This window comes from Grammomys surdaster, unplaced genomic scaffold (genome assembly GCF_004785775.1).
Source record: "Grammomys surdaster isolate TR1022 unplaced genomic scaffold, NIH_TR_1.0 67, whole genome shotgun sequence".
Taxonomy (NCBI): Eukaryota; Metazoa; Chordata; class Mammalia; order Rodentia; family Muridae; genus Grammomys; species Grammomys surdaster.
The window spans coordinates 6,958,670-6,980,316 of NW_021604569.1; the positions used below are offsets into that span (position 1 = coordinate 6,958,670).

The 21,647-nt window shown below is 38.0% G+C and overlaps 1 protein-coding gene across 1 annotated transcript in view; it reads right to left on the reverse strand.

Annotated features, from left to right (window-relative positions):
- Xpo1 (exportin 1) overlaps nucleotides 1-21,647 on the reverse strand; it is a 41,619-nt gene that overhangs the window by 1,998 nt on the left and 17,974 nt on the right. The window contains exons 5-24 of the mRNA XM_028778076.1: nucleotides 17,704-17,765; nucleotides 17,127-17,171; nucleotides 15,988-16,169; nucleotides 15,711-15,759; nucleotides 15,513-15,632; nucleotides 13,276-13,404; nucleotides 12,549-12,707; nucleotides 10,729-10,926; nucleotides 9,454-9,592; nucleotides 9,089-9,270; nucleotides 8,850-9,006; nucleotides 8,600-8,763; nucleotides 7,905-8,039; nucleotides 6,847-7,030; nucleotides 6,359-6,465; nucleotides 5,167-5,361; nucleotides 3,802-3,970; nucleotides 1,226-1,360; nucleotides 980-1,139; nucleotides 398-494 (exon numbers count right to left, since the gene is read on the reverse strand). Coding sequence (XP_028633909.1) covers nucleotides 398-494; nucleotides 980-1,139; nucleotides 1,226-1,360; nucleotides 3,802-3,970; nucleotides 5,167-5,361; nucleotides 6,359-6,465; nucleotides 6,847-7,030; nucleotides 7,905-8,039; nucleotides 8,600-8,763; nucleotides 8,850-9,006; nucleotides 9,089-9,270; nucleotides 9,454-9,592; nucleotides 10,729-10,926; nucleotides 12,549-12,707; nucleotides 13,276-13,404; nucleotides 15,513-15,632; nucleotides 15,711-15,759; nucleotides 15,988-16,169; nucleotides 17,127-17,171; nucleotides 17,704-17,765 — 2,768 coding nt within the window. The remainder of the gene's footprint in view (nucleotides 1-397; nucleotides 495-979; nucleotides 1,140-1,225; nucleotides 1,361-3,801; nucleotides 3,971-5,166; nucleotides 5,362-6,358; nucleotides 6,466-6,846; nucleotides 7,031-7,904; nucleotides 8,040-8,599; nucleotides 8,764-8,849; nucleotides 9,007-9,088; nucleotides 9,271-9,453; nucleotides 9,593-10,728; nucleotides 10,927-12,548; nucleotides 12,708-13,275; nucleotides 13,405-15,512; nucleotides 15,633-15,710; nucleotides 15,760-15,987; nucleotides 16,170-17,126; nucleotides 17,172-17,703; nucleotides 17,766-21,647) is intronic.

Genomic DNA, 21,647 nt, shown 5'->3' on the forward strand with positions numbered 1-21,647 from the left:
CTTAGAGATGGGCTGGAGAGTGGTTTAGAGTACTGAGTGCTCTTCCAGAGAACCAGAGTTCAAATTCCATCAACCACATAGTGGCTCAGAACCATGTGTAAAGGGATAGAATGCCCTCTTCTGGTATGTCTTAAGAACTTATATAACTAAATTAAAAAACTAAAAAACAACAACAAAAAACCAAACAAGCCAACTTAAGAGACAAGAGCATTCCTGGAACTTGCTAGGTAATTATTCTGTCTTAAATGGGTAAGCTTTAGAATCCTCTCAAAAGAACACAGGTATCATTTTTGATGACTTCCAGTATACGTAAGTATAGATGCATGAACACATTTAAAGCCAGCTAAGAACTCTGTCTCAAAGAGTCAAAACAAAGAAATAAAACTTAAATATGTACCTTTATTTGAACTAAGAAATCCCTCAGATGTTCTTTGAAAGCAGGAATATCCTGATTTAAGCTGAAAAGTCCTGTTACAAAGAGCTTTACTTGAGCACTGCAAATCAAAACAAAAATCAATCTTTAAAAAACTAAACATCTAAAATGCCCGTTTTTAAAACAATTAGTTTATCCCCAGCACATCTACCAAATTATAAACTTAAATAACGTATAAGATGATTCAGCCTATAAAGGTACTTGCAATAAATAAAGCCTGGTGGTTTAGGATCCACTACTCGAAACCACAGTAGGGGAAAAGAACTAACTGCCATCTTGCCCTCTGACCTGTCCAAATGTACAGACGTGCACACAACCATAAGTATCCACATCTAAACTAAATATAAAAATGTACTGGAGAGATGTCTTGGTAAGTAAAAGCGCATATTCTGCTCCCAAGAATCCAAACTGAAACGCCAGCACCCATATCAGTTGGCTTCCAACTGCCTGAAACTCCAACAGGACGCATGCCTCTGGTCCTCAACCTAGACTCACATGTACATACCCTCCCATACACACCCATATAATAGTAATACAATAATTTACTCTTGTAGATGAGGGAATGCAGACTTAAGGAGATTAGCCACATAGTCTTGAATAAACATTTGGTTGTTAACTGGATTTCCAGGATTTAGAGGTGTACTTATTTTTCCTTCTTCAACCAAATTAAACATATATGCAAGAATTGATGCATGCATTGTTAGACCTGTTGAATAGAAGAACCTATTGTTAATTCAAAGATGAAATGCAACAACCAGAACCCTTAGTAATTTAGTGACTTTCAGCTCTTACCTGCAGTATGTGAGGTGTCTGTCACAACAGAGAAGATATGCTGAAGAATGTCACAAAAATATGTTTGGTAAAAACTCTGCGCTGCAGCTTCCTCTTGTGCAACATTTTGTAAAAGTGTAAAAAGTATCTGTAAGCCTAAAGTCAACAAAAAAATTATTACAGACTATTCATTTACATAAAAAGATACATTCATGAGGTGGTCTTGGTACTGGGGTTTTATTTGTGAGCTGGTGAGATATGAACTCTACTTATCTGATCCTAATGCTTCTGAGCGCCTCTCCAGACCCACAGAATTATATTGTAACTTACAGTAACTGAAAGATGGTTAAAGCCCTTTTTTTTTTCCAGTTTTTTCAAGGCAGGGTTTCTCTGTGTAGACCTGGCTGTTCTGGAACTCAGTCTGTAGACCAGGCTGGCCTTAACTCAGAAACTCACCTGTCTCAGTCACCCAAGTGCTGGGATTAAAGGCATGTGCCCCTACTGCCCAGCTAAGCCCGTTCTTCTTTATGGAGAATATATAACCCTCCCTTTTTTTGAGTTGGAGTTTTTTTTGTTTTATGGCGTAGCTCTGGCATTCCCAGGACTTGGGTATTTGAGACCAGGACGGCCTCAAACTCAAACTCTGTCCCTCCAATACTGATTTTAAAGGTATGTGCCACCACGCCCAGATGAGCCCACCCCACTCCCACTTTTTTTGTATCTGCAATAGAGCTCACAGACTTCAAAATATGCCACAAGCATCGTAGCACACAGTCGGATATGAGAAATGCCTTGTATTATTTATTCAGACAGGGTTTTGCCCTGTAAATTAAGTTGGCCTTATACTGAAATCTTATCATTATTCCACTTCAATCTCTCTGGGATTGGGATTAAAGGCATAAATGACCAAATCTGGTGTTTGGGTTATTTTACACAAATATTTTAAACCACTATGACTTAGAAATACAGGTAAAATTAACAGTGAAGGTGAGAGAGTTGTATACCAACAAGAAGCCAGAGTATCACTAGGGTTGTATCAGTGGTTAGGAGCACTTGCTGTTTGTCCAAAGGAAGGTGGCTCACACACATCCGTTACTGCAAAACCCTTTTCTAGGCTGTGTGGGTACCAGGCATGTGCGGTGCATAGACATATATGCAGACAAATACTTAAAACACATAATAACAAAGGTCTCAGATGCAGTTCAGCTGTACACAGCCAACATGCCCAGAACTTAGGAAGTAGAGACAGAATCGATAAATTGATAGACTAGAATACATGAGACCCAATGTCAAAGAATAAATGGGAATTGGAGCGATGGCTCAGCAGGTTATAGTTCTTGTTGCTCCTGCAAAGGATGATTCCTAGCACCAACAAACATGGCTCACAACTATCCACCATCTGGTTCATTAGCATCCACAGGCTCCAGACATGAGTGTGGAGTAAAGACATTCACAAAGGCTAAACAATCATAAACTATTGGTTCTCAACCCAAGGGTGTTGAATAACCCTTTCATAGGGGCACCCTACAAGCCTTGAAAAATAGATATTTACATTATAGTTCATAAAAGTAAGCAAGATCATAGTTAAGAAGCAGTATTGAAAAATATCTATGGTTGAGTGTTTACAATATGAGGAACTATATTAAAGGGTTGCAGCATTAGGAAAGTTGAGAACCATTGCTCATACACATAAAATAAACAGATTTCTGTTAAGCAATATTCTCCTAAACTCCAACTTGAGGCCATTTTAAACTGTTTTCCTAACTTCCTCTTGGGAAGTCAAACAGCTCACAACAAAACCAACCTTACAACTATGAAATTCCCCATGCATATATCCAGACAGTAGGAGGTATATAGGCTCCCAGAGAAACCAAGGCAGCATGCCCAGAAAACTCTTAGCCTGGAGCATAGGTTAGTAAAGAGTTAAGAGATCCTGTCCCTAAGTTTATGTGTATGGATGCTTATACTGTCTGTGTGCCTTGTTGTGCCTGTGGAGACCAGAAGAATACAACAGACACCCTAGAACCAGTTACCAGGAGTTGGATGCCATCATGCAGATGGATGCTAGAAATCAGACCCAAGTTCCCAGGAACAGCAGCAAGCACTTAGACTTGCACATGCAAGTCACGACACACACGTGCACTCACAGGCAAAGATGAAATTCAGGGTAGAGAATTTATGAAAAACAAGCCACCAAATCAACACTGGGTGTACTGACACACACTTTTATTCCTAGCACTTGGGAGGCAAATGGATCTCTGAGTTCCAAGACAGGCAGGGCTACACAGGAAAACAGAATAAGAGAAGAAAATCAACAGTCCTAAAACCAAGCTGGCTTTTATGAGATAGCTACTAAGAGCTAATGGACAAAGAACATACACAAAATTCATGAGCCCTACGAAGGATGACTAAACAAGTCCCCACCAGATAATGCTGCTAAAATGGCCCCATTTAAAATTAATTTTCATTATTGAATTCATTATTTTAGAAACTTGGTTTACCTCTGAGAACTGAACACTTTTTTCCTTCCACCCCACAGTTACTAAGGCATAGTGTATATTTCTGGTTTATCAGTCAAATGACTTAAATATATTTACCTGTATCTGCAACATTCCTCATAGTATGTTTAAAAGCCCAAATAATAGAATCCAAAACTAGCTTGAACTGTGCAGGTGGAATAGCTAGGAATGCTGGGAAACAGTGAGAATTGACAGCTTGAAGTAATAAGAAAAAGTTCGTTCTGTGTTCTGGATACTCTTCAAAATCCTAAAATAAAGAACACCGAATCATTTCAATGCCTTATTAATTAAAAAAAGAGGGAAAGAGCAAGTTTCTACCTGCATCCACCTTCAGAGTTGCCCTGAAATGAAACTTTGTTCATTTTATTTCTTTTTATTTACCAGTTTTCCAAGATAGGGTTTCTCTGTGTAGTCACAGCTGTCCTGGAACTCCTTTTGTAGACGCAGATGGCTTAGAACTCAGAGAGCTCCATCTGCCTCTAGAATTAAGGGTGTGCCCAACCACCTCCAGGCTAGAATTTATATTTTAAAGATTTAAGTACCATGCTCGATAAACAAACACAACCACAGTTTTAGTGAAATGTCTGCTCTCAAGATCTGGTGAAGGAATACATCAAGTCTGAGGCCAGTTAGTCTGTTCTTTGCAACAGGATGCCCCAAATCCACTCACCAAAGGCATTGGTGTGTTTGTGCCACAACCCATGTGGAATAACTTAAAAAAAAAAAAAAAAAAAAAGATTTTATGTGAGTACACTGTAGCTGTCTTAAGACACACAAGAGGGCATCAAATCCCAGTACAGATGGTTGTGAGCCACCATGTGGTTGCTGAGAATTGAACTCAGGACCTCTGGAAGAGCAGTCATTAATCTTAACTACTGAGCCATCTCTCCAGCCCAGGAAGAACTTTTATGAACATTCTCACTACCCAATTTTATCCTGTAATATTGTGAAACAAAAAACGAGTATAATATCCTGTCCCCCCACCAACCCCCAAGTTTTAAAAGCTATACCATACAGAGCTTCAGCCCAGATTTAATCCCCACCCCTTTCTTATATAGACCAAGCTGGCCAAAGGTAACAAGCTGTTACAGGTGCATTGTGATTATTTGCAGAGCATGGTACTTCAACCTTTAAAATACAAATTCCAGCTTGGAGTTCCTACAGGCAGGCAGATCTGAGTTCTAAGCCAGCTGGGTCCATAAGAGCGCATTTCAGGACAGTTGGGGCTACACAGAGATAAGAGTTCATAGATCCACCCACACCTGCCCTTTGAGTACTCGATAACCAGCCTTCAGTTTGTTTTTTTCTTGTCCAGATTTGTTACTAAGGTGACAATTACTCCTTGTAATATAAATATAGTACTTAATTCTAGGACTTTGAAAGTCCTAGTTGAGAACATACTATAAAATCTTCCATTATATTATAAAATCACAAATCACCTACCTTATTTATCATATTCAATGTGCACTCAAAAACTGCATCGAATATTTGAGGTATTTCAGCTGTTATATGTCCACCTAATTTGTTGACAATAATGGCCATAGTACTAAGCACTTCTGGTTCTCTAGCAGCTGGAACATTTCTCTGGTAATCAATAAGAACTGCATCCAACAAAGGAGGAACAAAGTTTTCAGCTACCTGTTGGGGGCAAAGGGTCATTATTATTGTAAGCAATATAGGTCACTCCAGTCTCTAAGGTAATTCAGATTATCTGATAAGATGCTAAAACATTTTAGCAACAGGAACCAGTAAAGTCAACATTAACAACGGTCGCAAATACAGGATAGTTTAAAAGTATCTTATTATGTAGCTAGGTTGGATCCAAACTCATCCTGCTACAGATCCCAGGGCTATGATGACAGGTGTGGGGCAAAACACCGCCTTCATACACATTCAGTAGTCCTAAACTCCCAAGATCCAAAATACTTTAAGACTTTTTGGTATTCTCTAAAGAGAATAAATCCAAGAATACTAGGATATTATTCTGTGGCCACTGCTGACGCAGGAAGACTCATGTAACAGGCCAAAACCGGATACAGTAAATGGTTTTCTGTAGCTACACCATCTAAACTCTAAATCCAGGGTATCTTCTACACATACGTATCTTTAAAAAGTGCCTTAAAAAGTGCCTGGATTGTAATAGCAAATTCCAGCTCATATGAGACCCTGTCACTTAAGGGTGAGGGAAGAAATTTCTTGACTAATAACTACTTTATTTGTAAGTTAAGCTATTCCATAAGAATTTTTGTCAGAGTTAGGGTTTTAGTTAAAACAGCAGCAATCCATGAATCCCCAGAACCATTGAACATCAAAATGACAAACACATAAAAGTATCTGTTCACATCACAAACAGCAATGATGTATAAAACATGAATTTTACTGGCCTTTTGTTTCCAAAGTTTTTATTTTAACAACTCTTAGACATATTTTTATAGCCCTTAATAACACATTCTTATTATCATCTTCTGTAGCAAACAGAAATTTCTTCAGAAAGCTAAATTTACTATAAAAGGACTCAAAAAAAAAAAAAAAAACAAAAAAAAACAAATACCAGTATGATCTTTTAATTAAGCAGATACACGTAGACATGGCATATTTGAGAATGTAAAGTAAAAGGAAAAAACAAAAATCTTACCATCTGAGGATCATTGGAACGGCTCACCCAACCAGATATTAGCTTTAAAGTTTCCCTTTTGACTGTCCGCATACTTCTAATCAATGGTTGCTTTGTAACCATTTCACCTAAAGAAGAACAATCAAATATAAGCTAAGGAAACTTAGGTCTACTTCAAATGTTACCTACCATTCCCAAGAGAATTTTTTCGTGAAAGGATGGAACAGAATAGAGAATTCTAAAGCATAAGCCTCTAAATCACAAATAGGCAAGATCTAACACACAGCTTTGGGCATTTTGCAAAGCAGTTACTCTGTCAATAACTATACTTGTAGGCAAGACTTGATTGCATAAGCAAACAACTGTTGAAAAAGGGTCTTGGGCCTTCTGACAGCCCGGATAGCAGGTTTACTTGAATGTGAACTGTGCAGAAAGGGTATGAAAGACAGTGAAAGCAGAATAATCTTTACCCAGCATTCTACCTTTCCCAAGAATCCAGAATCACTTACCATTAGCTTGAATAGCTGCAGAAATATTTTCACTGAGGCACTTATATACATTAAGCATGTCTAAATAAATTCTCCCAAGCTGAATTACAAAGGGATGACCAACAGCTTTGCAGGCTCTCACATTTGTTTTTAATATGCTACCCAGCTGCTTGACTGTTTCAGGATCTTTCAGGATATCCACATTCTGAAATTATCACAATAAAACAATCTCATTTGTTGAAAACTTAATAGCCTTTATAAAATCTCAAAAGGGCCTGGGTGATAGCTCAGCACTAGGATGAAACATGAGGCCCTAAGCTTAATCTCTAAAACCTAAACTAAAAAATGGAGTGAAATAGTCTCAGCTAAGATCAAAACAAAAGGATATTCTAGCATCAGCCATGGCAGCACATCTCTCTAAGGCACTTAGGTAGCCTAACAGTCAACTGTCTCAAATATGATGACCACACAGGAAGCAAAATGATGTCACTCATTTTTTTCCTTTCTCTAATTCTGAGATTCTTCTAGGTCTCAGCTGACTTCCACCTTGCTATGTTGTCAAGGATGACTTTGAATTTCTGATCCTGACTCTATCTCTAAGTGCTAGGACTGTGCTGCTATGCACTACCACACCTGACTTCCACTGTCCAAGTTTACATTAAAGCACTCCTACAGTAAGGAAAATAGCTGAGTGGGTTTAGTGCTTGCCACATAAACCTGAGGGCTGAAACTCAGATCCCTAGAAGCAAGAGTAAAGATGGGCTTAGCATAATATGTCTGTTCTTCCAGGGACTTCCAGAAGTCACAGGCTAGGCATTCTGAGATAGGTAGCAGTGGGAAACCATTTCAAAAGTGTTCAAGGTAAGGCTAAACACCCAAAGCTATCCTCTAGTTTCCGAGTATGGTGGACACCTTCATATACATGAACACATTATAATTTAAAAAGGACTTATGTTTGAAGTATACATTTCAAAAGTGCTGAGACTGAATCTTAAACCTCATTAGAACTCAAAAAAAGGAGCAAACACACACAGAGGGGAAAGGAAAAACAACCATAACCTGAAAAAATAAAAACTTACTTTGGTTGCCTGCTGAATTATACTGTCCCATACTTGATTAGGGAGTAGCATGTATTTTTCTATCAAATGCTCTTGAACTGTCTGGTCTGTCTGTGCACCAATCATGTACCCCACAGCTTCATAAAATGTATGAACCTGTTTTAAAATGCAAACATTTTTATTTTCATACACGCATGTACCCAAATAACAGAAAATACATGTAACCAAATTACAAAATACTTTTGTAATTTGACTTTTGATTAATAGTTATTTTTCCAATTTCTAAGCTGTTTTAGTTTTGATTGTGCATACGTATATGGGAATGGAGAGCTGTAGTGAAGCCTGAAGAGACCATAGGATGACAATGGAGAGCACTGAACCTGGAGTTACGGAGTACTTAGCACTAAGGATGAGTGCTGGGAACCCAACTCTAATCCCCTACAAGAGCAGTACCCACTCTGAGCTGCTCTCCATCTCCCGAGCACATTACTTATATAAATGATTAAGGACTGGTGAGGGGTTCAACGGTTATGAGGACTGGCTTCACTTTCAGAAATCACCCACACAGTGGTCAATGGTCAATGTCTGTAACTCTAGTTCAACGGTGTTTGATGCCCTTTCCGGCTTTCATGCACAGGAGGCATACATGCATGCAGGAAAAAACACACAAGCAAAACTGATAAACATTTTAATAATAAGCACAGTGACTTATATACCTGCTGAGGCTGAAGATCACAAATTATAGTATTTATGTTGTTTAAAATCTCATCAATAAATGGCATTACTTCTCCAACTTGAACTTGAACAAAATGCCTACGGCATTTTTGAGCTATTTTAATAAATGTGTCACAAGCCATGTCCTGGACTCCATCGTGGGTCTCTAACAAGATAAAAATATTTATTTTTTTTTCTTTAACATAACAAATGAAAAGTACAAATACAATGGATTTATTAAGTGATATTTACCATGCATGAATTCAAATAGCTTGTTTACTACTGTCTTCAAAAATTTCCAATGTGCTCTCAAAAATCTTGGGTATTGACCTACTATGTACATGATATTGGATGCAATAATAGCTTTATTATCTTTGCCTCTTTTCTGCTCACATAATCCTAAAAGGTCCTATAAAATAAGAGAAGCTTTGGTTATATAAAGTTACAAAATATATTTTTAATGGTTCTAATTCATCCTACTGACAGTCTACCTTGATAACAGTAACAAGAAACCGCTTCTCATCCTCTTCGTGCATTGCGCCACTGATGGAGCCTATTGCCCAACACAACGTATTCAAATTTTTCCATGACCATTCTGTACCATTCACTTGATTTTGAAGTTTCTTAGTCATTATTATTTCTGTATCTACATAATCCAGATGAGTAAGATAAACTAAAAAACAAACAAAAAAAATCCAGATGTTTCACAGCGAAAACAAAATAGTTTTTTTTTTTCCTGCTAAGGTGCAACAGCAATATGGTTACTGAAAGATTCAGGTAAGTCTAGGACTTTGAGCAAACATTATTTTCACAAATAGGGCATTAAGATTATAAAAATTGTTATTTATTTACTTACCTAATGTTTCTCTCATATTCTTATACAAATTTATGGAATCAGTATCCTTCATGAACTCTCTCACAACTTCTCCCTGATCATTTTCTACAACCAGGACCTCCTCTGGTTTGGCCATGCGACTAACCATCAATAAACGGACCTATTGATCAATAAACCAATAAAGAAAGCATTAAGACCTTTAGTAGCAAGGTCAAATATAGGAACAAGGATGACAGGCATGTACTTAAAAAGCATATACTAATTAATATGCCACACAAATCAAACTAATTCTGACAAGAGAATTTAGAGAAAATATTCAGTCATGGGTGATGGCACATTCCTTCAGCCTCGGCACTCCTAAAACTGATCCTCCCTATTTAGAGCCTAGGATTAGCTACCAAGCTCAAAGTAAACCTTTCAAATGAGGCTCAAACATGTTTGTAATTCCAAAACTTGGGAGGAAGATCCATGAAGACCAAGAGGTCAAGATTAGACCTGCCTACACTTTCAATTTTAAAATGTATGGTACTAGCCGGGCGGTGGTGGCACACGCCTTTAATCCCAGCACTTGGGAGGCAGAGGCAGGCGGATTTCTGAGTTCAAGAGTTCGAGGCTAGCGTGGTCTACAGAGTGAGTTCCAGGACAGCCAAGGCTACACAGAGAAACCCTGTCTCGAAAAACCAAACAAACAAAAAAAAAAAAAACAGCAAAATGTTTGGTACTTTGATGATACAAGCCTTAATCTCAGCATTGGGAAGGCTAAGTTCAAGGCCAGCTTGGTCTATATAGTTAGGTTCATATTGGAAAGGGATATACACTAAGCTCATCTCCAAAAGAATGAAACATTCTAAAAAGTAAGACAGAACTTAAATATTAACTTTGTAACACTACATTTCAGAACCCTGTTTTAATCTGTGGTTTGTTTGTTATTTTGGGTTTTTTTTGATACCAAAATCTGGCCTTTTGGTTTCTCTGAGTAGCCATTACTCAGAGATTCACCTCCTCTGCTTCCTACGTTGCTAGGATTAAAGGCCGCCATTGCTCAGCTTGATCTGTGTTTTAAATAGTATCAATAGTTCACCTCTGGTTTACAGATTTCATGTGTCTTACTTATTGAATGACTAGATTGGGGATAGCCAATGAAAATATACTTTAGTAAATCCAGATGATCCAAGGCTATTAGCTTAAGAACCATACTTCTAAAAACTGCAACAGGAAAACCTCTCCGTAAGTTCTACTTCCAACACCAAAACCATAGTAAGAAATGAAAGTGCTCACCAAGCACTTCATCATTACCTTAGATAACACCGTCAAGTATAGCTGTCTCCTAGGAGGAATATCGAAGTGCTGACTTCCAGATAACAACGGAGAAGCAGATGTAGAAAATGGACTCTCTCTGTAGAGCTCAGCTGCCAAATGATTCCAGTACTCAAGACAGATTTTAAAAATTTCAGTTTCTTCCACTTCAGACACCAACAACATATAATGAAGAGCCTACACATTAAGACCAAAAAATTAAAACCATTAACCAAACTTTCAAGTTGCTTCCCCTCACCTAATAAGGATTTAAAAACTAATATTCTGAATCTGGGCAGTGTGGGCACATACATGCCTTTAATCTCAGCACTTGAAGGTGGATCTCTGAGTTCAAGGTCAGTCTGGTCTACAGAATGAGCTCTAGGATAACCAGCCAGGGCTACAGAGAAAGACTTGTTTCACAAAGCAAAACCAAAAAACTCTATTTGAGATAGATATGGAATTTCATTCCTCAAACAGACTGAAAACTGGCAGCAAATATTTTTTTCTGTCATGTCCTACTCTAATGTTTCCAGAGTATGTAACAATCCAGCCTCTTTAAATAGCTTTTAAGCTGAACGACAGGCCCTATAGTTCTGATCCCAGCACATCGTCAGGAAATCACAGGTTTGAGATCAGCTATAAAGGTGGGGGTGATGGTAAAGCAGAGACATGAGCCTCACAACTTTGGGTATGTCCTGTTATAAATGAATTCTGAGAACTAGAAAACTTGGTCTCAACATAATAAAATGCAACAAGGGCTCAGCCAAACACAAAAAGTGTACATTCTCACAATGAAACATTAAATAACCATGAAAACCATGGTAAAGGTCGATTCAAAACATGCTAAAATAAATATTAAAAAAAACCATGTATCATATATCATGTGTATAAAGTAACAGATAAATCCAGAGACCCAAAGCAATGAGCCTGTGAAACCTGATACAATAGTAATGATTTCATGGGCACACAATTTGCTGTGGAGATGGTAAAAATGTTTGGAAATCATATTACTGTTTAGTTAAATTGCATTTGGAGAATACTAAACTAGCACTATAGTTTTTATAATTTTTGTTTTTTGAGTCAGAGTTTCTCTGTGCACTCCAGTTGTTCTAGAATTCATTTTCTAGAGCAGGTTTGCCTTGAACTCACAGAGATCAGATACCCTCTGCTTTTCCAAGACTGGGATTAGATCTACACTACCATAGTTGGAATTTTTAATCGGAAAACTGTTTAGATCCCTAGACAGAAAAGTGATGCTTAGCATAGGAACACACCCAACAAGAAATGAAAAATTAAGATACATTGGGCCAGTCTTTAGGAATCTAGTTTTGAAACAAGTCATGCTTATACCTGTGATCTAAGTACCTCAAAAGCTAAGAATAAGTTCCCACTAGTTCAACACTAGTCTGCCCTACTGAGTTCCAAACAACCCAGGAAAGAGAATGACAGCCTGTATCAAAAAACAAAATAGAACCCAATACCTGCATACAATCCCAGCATTTGGAAGGCAGAGGCAGGAAGATCTCTGTGAGTTTCAGGTCACCATGTTCTTTCTACACAGTGAGTTCAACAACAACCAAACAGGAATATACACAGGGACCATTGCCTCCAAAATCCAAGAGCAACTTTTATTTTTAGAAATGTCAAGAACCACCAGGCAGCACTTGGGAGGCAGAGGCAGGTGGATTTCTGAGGCCAGTCTGGTCTACAGAGTGAGTTCCAGGACACCCAGAGCTATACAGAGAAACCCTGTCTCAAAAAACCAAAAAAGAAAAAGAAAAAGAAAAAAAAAAAGAAATGTCAAGAACCAGACCTACCTCCATGAGTGCTTCCCTGAGATTCAGCCTTTTTTCTAGAAGTTGACCGTGTTCTTTTAGAAAGGTGCAGAGAAATAGACTGAGATTTTGAATAAAGTTCTGTTCATCATCTTTCCCATTTGAGTATGCAAGTCGGATATTAGTGTTTAAAGGAAGCATCTGCAAGTTGAAAACCATCACCAATTTACATATTATAAAACTATCCAAACACAAACAAACAAAAACCCTGTAAACTCTAAAATGACAACGCCCATTTGCTAATACTAATATACAAAGGACTGGGTTGGATTTGTTTCTGGTCAATCCAGACTGATTTTATAATTTTTGAATTTTTCTATCAGATCTTTTTCTCAAGACAACAGTAACAGTGCATTCAGATGAATCAAAGAGGGGCTTAAAACAATTCTTTTACACCTGCAACAACAGATCATAGTCTGAGGGAGCATTGGTCAGTTTCCCACTGTGATAAGTCTTCACAATATTCAATCTCAAATTTCTAAAACTGTATCATGGCATCCCTAAAATCTTAATATTTTGAAGAGAAAATATAAAAATTTCTACCTAAGACTGCATGTAACATACACACAATCACACCATGACTGATCTGTAACTGTTCTATAGTTTAACTTAAACCTAACCTTTTTTAATTGTTTATTTGACAGTGTTGTTGTTTATGAATCTAAGCCTTTCTAACGCATTAAAATGATTCAATTATTATGGCATATACCTGTTTTAGCTGCATCATTGTAAGTGTAAACAGAGTTTCAAATTGTTCCTCATATTGGCTTACACTCACACCAGCAATCTCAGTGAGGCACTTTAGAGACACATTTCGGAACATTGGAACATTCAGGAACTATTTTATTAAAAGAAAAATCAAAGTTAAACACAAGAAACATTTTATTTAAAAATGACAAAGGGGAGTGGGAGAGTTGACTCTGGCTAAAAAAAAATTTGGTCTTTTGGAGAGGACCCAGATTCTACTCCCAACACCCACAGCAGCTCAAATGTAGCAAGTCCCAGGAGATTCAGTTCTCTCTTCTGACCTCAATAGCAGCAGATGCTATACATGCACATACATATACACTCATGCAGTCAAATCCCATTACCAGAAAATAAACAGGCATGGCTAAGGAGCACATCGCTTTTCTTTTATATCAGAGATCCAGGTGGAGCTCAAAATTGCTCTACAGCTGAAAGTGACCTCAGAGATCCGGGTAGAGCTCAAAATTGCTCTATAGCTGAAGGTGACCTTCGGACCTTTTTGGTTTGCATAACACATGTTCACTACAGGGATGCTGGATGCTCTCTCTGTGCATGCTAAGCAAACAGTAAGCCACATTTCTGTTACAAGGGCTGTGGTGGGAGGCACCTGTTTGGTAACTTTTCCAAGATTATTACTATGTATGACTGATTGACTTGAGACTGTCTTTAAAAATGTAAATAACCAAAAAATTTATACATAGGGTTCATTACAAAATAAAATAACCAAAGTATAAATGCTCAAGGGTAGTACTGAAGAAAAAACACTAAAAACAGACATTAGCTAAAGACCATTGTTGAGTTCATTCTTTGTAGAAGTGAGACTAGACAATGGTCAAAGAGAAAATGTTGTCCACTTAACATATCAGCTACATTGAATTTGAAGCTAACTTGGACCATGATGCCCTTACCACTTCTATAACCCCCAAAACAGGGTCTTAAGGATATAATTAACATAACTAAGATTAGTAATATTATAAAGAAATTTAGTATCCTGGATATCAAAGTACTAAAAGCCATGTTATTCTAACTTTTTTTTTTTTTGTTCTTCCGAGACAGGGTTTCTCTGTGTAGCCCTGGCTGTCCTGGAACTCACTCTGTAGATCAGGCTGGCTTCGAACTCAGAAATCCGCCTGCCTCTGCCTCCCAAGTGCTGGGACTAAAGGCGTGCGCCACCACTGCCCAGCTCGTGCATGTTATTCTAATTTATTAAGTAAAATAGATTTTTTTTTTGACCAGTGTTTCGGAGCCCTTGCAACGAAAACTGATGATCTGACTGTGATCTTGGGGACAAGCAATATATAATAATAAACAATTCCCCCACATACTTTACAGATGTAAAGCCTATTTACTTCACTGTGACTCAAACAAAAGAAAGCAATTTACTAATTATACCAGTAATAGCATTCTTGACAGCACCAAGGATCTACATCTGACATGCTAGGCAAGCTTTTCCCCAAAACAATCTCCAGTCTTCAAACTTATTTCGACGATGATGATGATTTGCCTTTTCTAAGACATAGTATTACTGTGTAGTCCTTTTTAAAAAATTATTTAATGTATGTGAGTACACTGTCTCTCTTCAGTCACACCAGAAGAGGGCAATGGATCCCATTATAAATGGTTGTGAGATATTTCTCTAGCCCCTACTACGTAGTCCTTAAAATTCTGGGCTAAGTTGGACTCACACTGATTAAAAATGCTGGGGTTAAAGCTTTCAACTTTGGTGCAGCCCACATATGTCTTGTGTGACTTTGAACAAGACAGATAACAGACATGAACCACCATACCCTGATATGTAATTCAGGCCACCCTCAAACTCAAAATCCTTAGACCTGGGACCTCTGAGATGGCTCAGCAAGTTTAAAACAAAGAAGCAGCATGCACCATGAGTTGTGTTCATTCCCCACAACACCCATGGTGCAGTGAACCATATCTCAACCAAGTTGTCCTACCTGTGACATCTCCACACAACCACACCCATGCATACACACAATATTAAATAAATGCACTAAAAGACCTTTTGCTTCTGACTCTATAGTTTTAGAATTAGCATCTACCACTAATCTGAGCTACAGAAAACAAACACCACATAGACGGAAGACATTCATATTAAATGATTACTAGAAAAGCAGTGTGTAGAATGGCAGTGAAAAAAAAATTGTGACTATCCAGAGACAAACTGAAGTGTACTGGCTTTACCTTGTAAATTAATGTGCTGATTAACTTAGTCTCAAAGATGTATCCCAGTGGAATCCAGTTCAGAAATCTCAGCAGTGTTTCTAATGTAGCATGTACAAGGGGAGCATTTTGGGAATTTTCCTGAAAACATAAAATACACCATAAATATATTTTTCCCACTAACTTATTTTTAAAAAGATGAAAATTAAAATCACTTACCATCACAAACTGACAAAGCTGAAATATCTGTGAAAACTCATTGCACATGCTAAGAAAGAAAACAACAACATGATTTAGAAAGGAGGGACAACATAAATCCTGACTTTATCCTGAGGCCTACCATGGGAGGACATGGATGGCAGGGAGAACATCGCCTTATGCACACTCACACTCCCCCTCCCTCCAGTAATACAAACACTGCTGATGAGATTTCATTAAAAACTTTTACACTTAGAGCTCCATATAGCATGTGATAATTTAAAACATAAATACTTGCCTGTCCTTTAAATGCTTTGCTTTAACTTGGGTTATCTGTCCACTAGAGAAATCAAACACTTCTTCACTCAAGAGTTTAAGAATCACCATATTATTTTGACATAGACTTTCACTGGTCCTACTTGCTCCAACAATGTCACTGATAAAAGTTGGCCAATGCTTGGGCCACTCTTGCTTAAGTATCTAAAATAAAAATGAAATGTTCATTTAACTTCATTTGACAAAGACAGAACATTGCTAAAGCCAGAGTATTACTCACTTCCCCCCTTTTAATATACTGTACATAATATAAAACAGTGCTTTCAATACTCCAGGACCCCATTCAGTTACCCTGATATTTATATATGGTTGTAATATGTATGAATATTAATATTTGCTTGATAGATATGTATAACCTACCCCAAACTATGAGACCTAATTAAATGATGAAGGGTGACAGGTTAACAAGATAGGTTTAGGGGGTAGGCTAAATGTTCATCTAGTGTATCAGACCCTGGGATCAATCCCCAAAATAGACATTTTTTTTTCTGTTGGATATAGTCTAGTCATAACTGAAGCTGAACTTGGGCTCTTACATGATTAAATGCTCTTACATGATTAAATGCCTGGTTAGACCCTGGTTTGAACATATTATATAAGCCTTTTAAGTAGATAGCCCAAGCATGAATAGAGTCGTCTATTAAAATGCCAATTAAATGTACTAGACTTTTGAAATTTTGACAGTGTCATAGCCAAGTATATTCTAAACATTCTATAAAAGGATGGTCTGTTGAGGGTCAGTAGAAAAAACAGGCCAATATAAATAGCCCTGGCTGTCCTGGAACTCACTCTGTAGACCAGGCTGGCCTCAGAAATCCGCCTGGGCCAATATAAATATTCTTAAAAGACTATAGATGGTTAGGAAAGAATGTATGGAGATTAACTAGGAGGCCACATTCCATGCAAGGATATATAAACTGGGATTCTAAGAGCCACATTTAAATGAGAAATAATGCACAGTAGCAGGCAAAGTCTAAGGATCCAGTAACACTTAAAAATTGAAACTCATATATGTAATCCAATTCACAATGGAGCCATATAACTGAGTCTTAAAATAACTAATTAAATTTTTCTGAGGAAGATGGCTAATATAAAGCTTACCTGAACAAGAATCATATTCAACTTCCCAATATACACCTTTTCTTTCTAGGGAGGGGGAGGAAAGGGGATCAGATTAAATAAGTGCCTAAAGAATTCAGTACAAACACAAGAAATGATTATAGGTCTATTAGAAATACACATGCTCCTGGGACTAATAAAAACAGACTAACATTTGAATAATTTTGTTTTCTTGAATACATTCTCAGGGAACCAGGGAGGTAGCTCTCAGCATGTAATGCCAAGTGCCAAGTCTGACAACCTGAGTTCAATTCTCTAGATCTACATGGTAGAAGAACCAACTCTTAAGAATTGCCCTGTAACCTCAAATAGCACCCAAGCATTTACAAACACGCAAAAGAATAAATATTAAAACAATAAATTTAATAATAAAAAATAACATTAAATCACTGGAGTATCTGAGATGGTTTACAGTGTAGACCTATGAATTCAATCTCCAGACTCAAGGGATAGGAGAGGTAGGAAGCCGTCTTCTGACCTCCACACCCATGATATATATGCACTCTGATGAATGTGCACACACAAACACTGAAATAAAGTAAAACTAACATTTCCTTACCTCTACACAAGTTGGGTCAGAGGATGTCTTGATAATGAGTCCAACAACATACTTTTTTATTCCTATAAAAAAATATATACATAATGCATAAAAGAAATTAACTTTACAAGATAGGCAAGCAAGTTTATGCCTGTAACTCAAGCAATAAGGAGTTATGATACCCCAGAGAGGAATGTGACACTTAATTTAAATTTTAAAAAAAATTTTACTCTATGTTTACAAATATTCAGGATCTGGTGCAGAGTCAGTTTCAAACTCCAATTCCTTCACCAATGCTGGCAACCGCAAAGAATGCCAATTAGGACTCTGGATATAGTTCAATATTCAATAGAAAAGCACTTGCCTAACACACAAAACTTCCTAGGTTTGAGAGTAAACACTTGAAAAAATGTTAAATACTGTTTTCTATGCTTTTAATTGAACATTTTAAGCTTTGAGAAATCAGGACCTATGTAGCCCTAGGCTAGCCATGAACTAGTAGTCATCCTTCTTCCTGTTACATCAATTTTATAGGAAAAGTATACCAAGTACTATGAACTTTTTGATTAAATAGATATATTTGTCCTGACTTAATAGCTTAGGCTAAAGCAGGACAACTGCCTGAAGCTCTGGCTATCCTGGTTAAATACTGAAGCCAATTTCAATATTTAAAAACACTGAACCACTCACACTTGAACTATTGGTCCTGCCTCTAAAGTTCTGGGATTATCATGCCCAAATTACAAATTTTTAGTCTTTTTATTTTTTTCTTTCTTTTTCAAGACAGGACTTCTCTGTGTAGACCTGGCTATCCTAGAACTAGCTCTAATCTAAGCTATCCTAGAACTCTGAGATCTGACTGCCTCTGCCACCTGAGTGCTGAGATTAAAGCTTTTAAAACTTTGCCATTTGTCTATGATTGTATGTCGCCTGTGTGTGAAAGCCCACAGAGCAGAAGATGAACAGTTAAAGGTGTCAAGAGCTATGTAACTTGGGTGCTTTGAACTTAAGCTGGGACTCCTGTAGGCATCTCTAATCCAGAATTTTTTTCTTTCTAACTAACAGGCCTTCAGAGTTGATCACTTACTGCCTCTGCCTAATGACAGTATTTCTTATTTCTTGTATCTGGACTGGCCTGAATAAAGCTCCTCTGTAACTAAGGATGATCCTGAACTCCTTACTCTCCAAAGCTATCTCTGACAGGGTAACTATCCTGAAACACTGTGTGTGCAAATCAGGTCTTGAATGAATTTTGAGTCACCTTCACATGTATGCTTCCCAAATACTGGAGTAATACTCAGGCTTACTTCTCACTGTTTGTCTCTCATCCTTGAAACTGGTCTGCATTGACTCTGTAGAGAATGGACCTGTGTTATACTGACCTGATTTTTTATTTTTTTATTTTTTTTTAATTTAAAGCTGTATAGTCCTGGCTGGCCTAAAGCAGCTGGGCTCACGAGGCAGACCCAAGCTGATCTCTGTGAGTTTGAGGCCAGCCAGAACTACACATTGAAACCCTTTCTCGAAAAAAACAAAACTGGAAAAATAAAAAGTAAAAAGCACTGCAAACACAACATAGGTCTAGTTTTCTGTTTATTTGTTTTGGGGATGGTTGTTGTTGCCTAGACCTTCACTTGTGTGCACACATCCATGTGCACACCCCAGAACCTATGCTAAAGCTGCACACATCTATGTGGTATGCACACCCCTGCACCAGAGTTGGGTGCTTAGGTTAGGCACAGGTTTTGCAAACAGGATCTTACTAAATAGCCAACTCTGACCAGAAATGGCCAGAGATTCACCTGTTCTGAGGTCAGAACTGCACTTGGGAGGCAGAGGCAGGCGGATTTCTGAGTTCGAGGCCAGCCTGGTCTACAGAGTGGGTTCCAGGACAGCAAGGACTATATAGAGAAACCCTGTCTTGAAAAACCAAAACCAAACCAAAACAAACCAAAAAAACCAAAAAACAAAAACCCAAAAGCTGGACAATTTGATTCTAAAAAATAGACTAAAATTTTGTTTGGTAGAGTGCCTAGCATGTATACACAAGCAGCGGGGGTTCCAGTCTGTATCACAGCACTCAGGTGAAGAGGGAAGGAGACCACCACAAGTTCAAGGCCATCCTCAACATTATAGCTGAAAGGGCCAAGGAGTTGCTTGGCTCAGCAACTCCAGGCACTCACCACCAAGTCCAAAACTTGAGTTTATTTCTAAGGCCCCATAAGGAGAGAAAACAATGTACCAATTTTTTCCGTGACATCCATATGTACGCGTGTGCACACGCATACACGCGCATACACACACACTTCTAAGCAGATACTACAACAGGGTAATTAGAGGTGTGACCTACTCTGTGCTTTTGCTCATGTTACATTCTCTTAAGTTTCTGGTAATCTCATGAGATCCTTGCATATTAAGACAATACCTCTACAATAAAATTTGGGTATATACACTTTTAAGTGTCAAAGCAGCTGAGTGGCACAGGCCTTGACTTGAGAGGTAGAGGCAGGTAGATCTATCTTGATTCAAGATAGTGATTTCCAGGACACCCAGGGATACACAGAGAAAGAAACCCTGTCTCAAAAACCCAAGAGTGTCAAGCAGTAAATTTAATTAAACATTTTAAAATATTAAGAAGTATTTCTTTTGCCTGGCGGTGGTGGTGAACGCCTTTAATCCCAGCACTTGGGAGGCAGAGGCAGGTGGATTTCTGAGTTTGAGGCCAGCCTGGTCTACAGAGTGAGTTCCAGGACAGCCAGGGCTACACAGAGAAACCCTGTCTCAAAAAACTAAGAAAAAGAAGAAGTATTTAATACTTGAAACTTCAAGTACAGTAGCAGTGTATGCCTTTAATCTTAGCACTGGGGAGGCAGAGGGCAGGTAGATCTCTGAGATTGAGGCCAGACTGGTCTACTGAGCAAGTTCTAGGAAGAAAAATTCTATGCAGGGGAAAAAAAAAAACAAAACAAAAAACCCATGTGTTTATGGGAGACAAGACAACCTTAAACTTCAGCCAAATGTCATGATTCACACCTACCAATTAGGGCGACACAAGTGAGTTCTTGGTCTCCTTGGGCTATAGTGTCTCAAACATCCGCAACAACCACAACAACAATTTAAAAAGCTCTACACTAAAACTAAAATGTAAACCCTTTTGGCACTTAAAATAAAGAAATAAAGGGAGCCCTACTAACTTGAAAACTACTTATTTAGTCATTACTAGTAAGGCACTAATAATCACAAATACAAAACAACCCCATACATACAGATGTTATTTTCTGGCTTTAAGGCTAAATGGCCATTATAGCAATACAGAAAATAATTCTAACAATGTCCTTTGTACCTCTTTCTCATGGCTTTTTACTGAGTTAGGAGAGATGGGAGCAGCAGTTTGAGTGCTTGTTGGTCTTGCAGAGGACTCAAGTTTAGTTCATATCACCCACTCACAAGGTCTAACTCAAGAGCCAGGGGATTCTGTGCCCTTTTCTGGCCTCTGAAGGTACTTGGTGTACATACATTCAAGAACACATACATGTATACATATAAATAAGCAAATCTTTACAGTAAAATCGCCATTTCAGAACCAGTCTCACTTATATAACCCTGTAGTGCTGGGACTACCCATGAGGACACTGAACCAATGAATGTAGTTATAAATGTTTGAGACTTTCTAGAAGAAATGAAGGTAAGTAACATTTACACAGAAGTAAAAAGAGGACTGCCTGCAGGTCAGTAAAAGGTATAAGCACACAGAAATAGCTGTTACAAGAGTCTCTCCTTGAATGTGTCTTTGTCTGGCCCGGCGGCACACACGTTAATTTTAGTCTCAGTATTTGACAAGAAGAGAGGTGAGTTTGAGGCCACATGGATGGCACCAGGAAACATTGTCTTGTTACAAGAGAAAAAGATAGCAAACAAACAAAAAACAAATACACCTGGTCCGGAAGGGAAGAGACACTAGTACT